At 39.6% G+C, this 6,991-nt stretch overlaps 1 protein-coding gene across 1 annotated transcript in view; it reads right to left on the reverse strand.

Moving 5' to 3' along the window:
• LOC140776294 (branched-chain-amino-acid aminotransferase-like protein 2) overlaps window positions 1-6,007 on the reverse strand; it is a 42,065-nt gene extending 36,058 nt beyond the window's left edge. Inside the window, exons 1-3 of the mRNA XM_073119955.1 lie at window positions 5,815-6,007; window positions 4,913-5,011; window positions 4,488-4,559 (exon numbers count right to left, since the gene is read on the reverse strand). Of these exons, the coding sequence (XP_072976056.1) occupies window positions 4,488-4,559; window positions 4,913-5,011; window positions 5,815-5,904 (261 nt within the window). The 5' untranslated portion in view covers window positions 5,905-6,007. The remainder of the gene's footprint in view (window positions 1-4,487; window positions 4,560-4,912; window positions 5,012-5,814) is intronic.
• Window positions 6,008-6,991: the final 984 nt, after the last annotated feature.

Here is a 6,991-nt window from a genome sequence, read left to right on the forward strand (position 1 = left end):
AACTTCAAGGAAAGAAAGAAGGGATCAAATAATTTTGGAGAAAGAAAAGAGATAGGTTAGAAAGAGAAAATTGAGACGAAGAGGAGAGAAGAAAAAGGAACCGAAAGAGAGATTTTGATTAAAAAATTGTATTTCACCACACTTAAATATAATATCTGCATAACCCTTTAAATAGGTTATAGAATCAATTCTAGATGATTCTAATAGGACTTCAACTCCTAATAGGACTCTAATTGACTCTATTTAACCCAAATCTAGTAATATTTAGCCTAATTAGCTAATCCAAACTACAATTGACTCAATGTGGATATCCTCCCCACTATAAGCTAACCATAACCATCAATTGTTGATCCCAATTGATCAATTACATTAGAATCAGCTCAACAAATTAAATTGAAAGTAAAATGAGTCTAATTAAGTCAATTAGACCAATATTAGATCCACTTGGATTCATGGAACTTCATCTGAGTTAAATTGAAGATGGTGTCTAATACGATCCGACCACAAGGGTCGAGTCAGTTAGGTTAAGTCGAGTTGAGTTTAATTGGTTGCTTTTGCTTATTGTTTTTAAAATTGAATTAAAGCGGATAATCCACATATATAAACCCCATAGAGCAAGTTGGCCCCGGCCCACCGTGTCTCTACTATAAATAGGAGCGGTTGTTGTCTACTTGGGACCATCATGAAAAGAATATTGGTTTATTCAATCTCTTATCTCTCTTTTAACCTTTTAATCAAGCTGTTTATTTTTCTAGAAGTATATCTAACTTAGAAACCCTAATTCTACCTCCAAACCCTAACCATTCTCTACCTCCACAAGCCAATTACTCATACAACCGACCTCCACCACCTGAACTCACAACCATCCACCACTCTTAGACGACTGCCGCATCATCAGTTTACTGATTTCTATCTGGTTTCAACCCTTCTCCACTATTTCCTTCATATCTTTTTATCATGATCTTGGAATCACTTCATTCCAAAGCTATTAGATTTGAGACTCACGAAGCTACCTCCAATAAAATTTATAGATTTTTTTCTGCAAACAAATTGGCCCAGATTTGATTTGTAACAGCAGTATCAAAACCAAAGTTCCTTGGCTAAGTAAACACGCGATCCAAAGCAAATCCAAAGGAGTTCGCCACCACGGAAAACCAAAACTCATCTCCATCCCTGTGGAAGCTTCATTGAGGCCACCGCCATTAATGAACCACTTGTGTGGGCAAAGGTGCTAATCAAATCAATGGAGACTTTGAAAGATCTAACTAGGGAAACCATAAATTCTACCATGAAGAGCACCAAACGACTCGACAAGTAGCTACAAGCCTTGATAGAGGCTCTCCTGACACAGCACCACTGCCCACCACCACCACCCGTAGTGGAACAATCGCCTTCATGATAAATAATGCCAAACCGAGAAGGTGATGGAAGGAATCACCAATCGCAGCAAAGGCACCTTCTCCACCACGGTGGAGCCCCTGCCATCTCTACAAACGCACCCTAACACTGCAATGATCTCGAAGCACACCCCAACAATAGCCCTGACATCATCTTACCTGGTTGCAATGGAAACTAGGGCCCAAAACCCTAATTCTCCACCGGCGTCATTTCACGAGCTTCCGGCCCAAACCACTATTGCCAATCTCTTCCTTGGGTCCTTCACACCTAAGCCATGGCCACCGTTCGCACGAACGCCGACCAAAAGACTGTCATCGATGGCCTTCTACGCTGCAACAAACCCACGACTAATGCAATCAGCTCCATCCTATGAAGCACAGATACTTCATTTAGGCCTCCGTACCAGTATCAAATACATATCGGATACCAATATGGCCCCGATACGTATTCAATATAGCTATAAAAAGTATCTGATTTAAAATAATTAATTTTATATCCAATACGATGGAGATACAGCGAAATACAGCGAGATACGTTTTTGACTTGTTTAAGTTAGTCGGGTCATTTAAAACCCATTAATAATTGACCCATTAGTATTTAACTAACTCGATATCGCTCACGCACAGCTCTCTCGTTCCTCTCTCTCTCGCGCGACCTAGCCGAAAAAACCCTTCTCTCTCATGCGTCGACGGCAACGATAACCTTCCTGCCTCCCTCACGCGCCGATGACGAAAGCCTCCCTCCCTCCTCCCTGACACGCCGGCGACGAAAGCTTCCTCCCCTCCCCTCCCTCGCACAGCGACTCCCTCAGCAGCGACTACCCCTCGCAACAACGACTCCCACTGGTGATTAAGGTACCCTACTTCATCTCCCTCCCTTTTGCGACCACCAACGACCACGGCTGGCTTCCTTTACATGAGGGCCAAAGCCAATGGTGATCGCTGCAGTCGTAGTTGACCGTCGGGTGGCCAAACTTGACGACCACCATCATTGTGAAATATCCCCGTTGCAGTGGGACCCTGAATACCAACCACAACCACCAGAGGCCGACAAGACCGGCGGAGACATGCCATGGCTGCCCATGCAGCAAGTTGAGCCTAAGATCAACAATTTTCTTCCATCGCCAATTGTGAGCATCTGCCGAAAACCAATTGCCACCGGCCAGGGACCTTGCCTAGCCGCCACCGAGGTTACAGCGGCCTAGCGGCACCTGTAGGCCAAAACAGTAATTCGGCCCTAGGGATATGGTTAGGGCAAAATTGTGGAAGGGATGAAGTGCACACTTCTCGAAGTAGGCTGAATTTTCGCAAACTGACTCGACCACCTCGCATGACTCAGTTTGGGACTCATGAACAGGACTTTGAGCCCGAGTACGAGCCAAAGGATGACTGATGGAACAACCCGATGAGCCCGCATCAGTTAGTTGAACCAAACTTGCTACATGCAACCCGAACACGACACGAGCCAAACTCATGGACCCATGACCCATATGACCAGCATCCACAACGAGACCGTCTGGCTCTTGATAACATACTACATTTGGGAATTCAAGCTCAGACCGTCAAGCTAGATTTCCCAAAATTATCAAAAGGGGATTTGCTAGACTGGACCTACCTAGCATAGCAGTTTTTCTCATCTCATGGCACTTCTGACCACTAGAAAGTCCAGCTTACATCATTTCACTTAGAGGATGGCAATCAAGTGGTACCAGTCTGCAAAGCGAACTTGACCCTTCGAGTCTTGGTAGACTTTTGCTAACACGATTTGTGCTCGATTCGATATGACCTAGTACGACAATTTCCAAGCAATGTTGACTAAGCTAACTCAGTCAACAACAACTCGGGCTTACCGAGAGGAGTTCGAATGGATTTGCAACTGGGTCACCAACTGGTAGAGGTGAAAACGAGTCGGATTAACTCCGATCCAACCCGCTATCCGACCCGATTCGGATCGGATTCGGATAGAAAATTTCTATCCGATTCGGATACGGATAGAGTTTTTGAAAAAAATTCGGATACGGATTCGAATACAGGTCGGATATATTTTTCGGATTCGGATACGAATATCGGATATCCGTTTACCCACATATTTTTTTGAATGATTTACAGTTTTTAATTTGCTTATTTAAATAGTAAATATTAATATTATTACTAATAATACATTATATATTATTTATAGAGATTAATTTCTCTAATTTTACATATTTGACATACAAAAAATTTATTTGTTGTAAAACTCTTAATATTTTTATGTTAATTATATCTAAATAAAATATTATAATTCTTTTAAATTCAATAAATATCCTTTTAAGATCCGATCCTTTATCCGAAAATTATCCGTATCCGTTTAGTTAGGATATGGTTTTAAATTTTGCTATCCGTCCAATATCCGTATCCGAACTAAAAATATGGATCCGGATATGGGTTGAGCACTATCCAATCTGTATCCGATCCATTTTCACCCCTACCAACTGGTCATACTCAGCCCTAAAAAGCACGTTCATCAGTGGGCTCAAGCTTGACATTCAAGTTGAGATCAAAGACCTAACGCCCACTACTTCTGACTAGGCCTTCTCGCTGGCAGTTCTGATGGAGTCTAAATTGGATTAGTTGAACCAGATCTGCAAGGAAGAGAGGAAAAAAACGGCCCAAGCTCAAGGCGCACTAGAGGCTGCACTTACCCTGGCCCAACCCAAACAAACAATGTAAGTACCTCGTGATAATAAAAGGAACCGATAATTTCATTTGAATGACTTCCCTACTTAGACAATTAAGTTTATATAAACTTTCTATGTTGCGTAGATAACAAGATTCTCTAAATTCATATAGAGCATTTGCTTCGTTGTGCTAAGAAACTCTGTTCAAGATGCAATTATACTTGCAATATAAGCGAACTAGGAAAAAAAACGGCGCCTTGAAAACATATTGAGTTCATTACAGCCAATGAGCATATTATTCCAAGGGGGAAAGTTTTAATATGTTAAGTAATTATAATGGGACATAATAACTTCCATACTTCTTAGTGAATCAGATTTACTCAAAATGTAATTTGCATTACATTGTGTTCAAATTAAGATTAAAAAAAATCACCTTGCAATAACGATATTTCTTCTCTCCAGGACCAAAAATAACCTCCTTGACAACCTTATTTCCATCAGGATCCTACATCAGGATAAAAAAAGTTCAAAATGAGGAAAGTAAATGATAAAACTAATTACTAACTGCTGTGCAACTCACCAATAAGGTAAGATCATTTGTTAAGAATGAATGAAGAAGGCATAATAACAACAGAAGGAATGACGTAATTTATTTTGACTATAGAATGCACTAATTATGACAATCTAAGAATTTTAATGCAAAGAGCCACAAAGAAGTAGATGGTGGAAATTGTTGATGGTTGTTACCTCTAGTCGAGCAATATCATGGAACTGGAATTCCTATATAGCAATTACGAACATGCATAACAATTAATGGGCGGATGCTTAATCTATTAAATTCTTCACTAATCAACTTACCATTTTAGACAGAAGCTCATCAAGATAAGGCCTTTCAACACCCGTAACCTGTAAGAAATTTGCATAGAGAGGTTCATCTAGCACCTCTGTATCATCCCTCTGAAACATATCAGAATATCAGGATAATGCAACTGCAAATGCAGAACCAGTCTAAAAGAAGCATCTCAAGTTACTCCGAAATTGACCAATAAAATTTATTTAAGAAATTACTACAGCAGCAATATGTACTTTTTATAAAAGTACAAGGCCAAAAAAGCATGTAATGCAGAAAAATAAAAAATAAAAAATATTTCCTCTTTTTGGAAGCTTAACTTTGAAATAATAAATGCTAATCCTTTAAGCATCCTACTATAGACTTGCAAAACAGAGTACCTTTTCAAGTTGCCATTAGATAAATAAATGAAATGATCAAGTCAAGAAACAAGCTAGGTTAGTTCTGTCTATGTTAATCGATCAATCCAATACTGAAAGTAAGCAAGGATAGCTTCACAGGTCTAAAACTTGTCAAGTAAGAGATATCCAATGCAGCATGTGACCTTCTCTCTCCTTCTTTTTCTTTTTCCTTTATTCTTTTTCTCTAAATCTCAACACCATATTTTGATTTCTAAAGGAAATGCCTCCTCAAACTTCAACTAGTATGATTGCATCAACACCTGAGAGAGACATCACAAGTCTACTCTATACTCGACAAGAATCAACCATCCCATATTTGGGATGTGTTAGTGGGCAAGCAAGCAAACAACTGACCAGCGATTTCGCATAACCAATCAAATGGGACTAATCAGCAAACACATGAAGTGCACTAATGGATGCAAGGCCTCAAAGATGTACATTTGTAACACAGAAAAGAAAAAGAACAGAAGAAGAGCATACAGAACGAGTGAGAGAGAGAGAAGTGAGACCTGGGCGAAGGAGTACATGAGACTGGTGCTGAGGGATCTGGGAGCCGACCACGAGTGGATCACGACTATCTCTTCTCCCTCCATCGCCATTAGAGATGGTTGTGTACCAACTTGGGAGACGAAAAGAGGATGGGTTCCTCCGGTTAAGTAATTGGTTTAAAGGAAACGAAAAAAATATGCAAAAAGCCCTTCGATTGTCAAATTGGCAGAAATAGGCAACTAGTTATCCAATTGCAATTTCAAACATTTTTTTTAACTAATTTACTCCTAACAAATCTCAAAAGGACTATTGTATCGTAAAATAACATAGCTATTACCCGCAAACTTATCTTATTACCTTATTTACTAATTTAAACTTAACAAACTAGAAAAAGACTATCGTGTCCTCCTCCTTAGCGTTATTTCTCATATATCTATTCCCTATCTTTTTCCTCTTTATTCTCATTCTTCTTCTCTCATTCTTTTTTCATCTTCTATTTTTATCACTAACAATTCAAATACTCTTTCTCCTCTAAATTATCACTTGGCAATCCTAGAAGATAATTTGTCCATTAAACATCTCTCTCATCTTGTTCTTTGATGATCGAAATATTTTGAAAAATAATCTAGAGGTCAAATGTAATGTAAACACATAGATTATAAAAATCTTTCATGTATATATATAAAATATGCATAGATTATAAAGGTAGGTGATGCACATATATAATGTGATACTAGTACCCTCACACTCAGAAGGAGGTAATCACAAGGCTAGTACGTGAGATGCTAGAGCAAAGGATCGTCCAACCAAACCATAGCGCCTACTCTTCACCAGTACTTCTTGTGCGCAAGAACAATTTATGGCGGTTCTATGTGGGCTATCGTGCCCTCTACTCGATCACCATCAAAGATCGGTATTCTATTCCGATCATTGAGGAGCTCCTAGGTGAGTTAGCGGGTGCAACAATCATCATCAAATTGGATCTATGCGTAGGATACCACTAAATCTGAGTCTGAGCCGAAGACGTTCATAAGACAACCTTTCGGACTCACGATGGACATTACGAGTTCCTCGTGATGCCCTTCGGCCTCATCAATGCCCTAACAACATTTCAAGGGCTAATGAATGATGTGTTCCATCCCCTACTAAAGTGGTATGTTCTAGTTTTCTTTGATGATATTCTCATCTATAGCAGAA

Source organism: Typha angustifolia, chromosome 14, assembly GCF_048772165.1.
Source record: "Typha angustifolia cultivar Huaian chromosome 14, ASM4877216v1, whole genome shotgun sequence".
NCBI lineage: Eukaryota > Viridiplantae > Streptophyta > Magnoliopsida > Poales > Typhaceae > Typha > Typha angustifolia.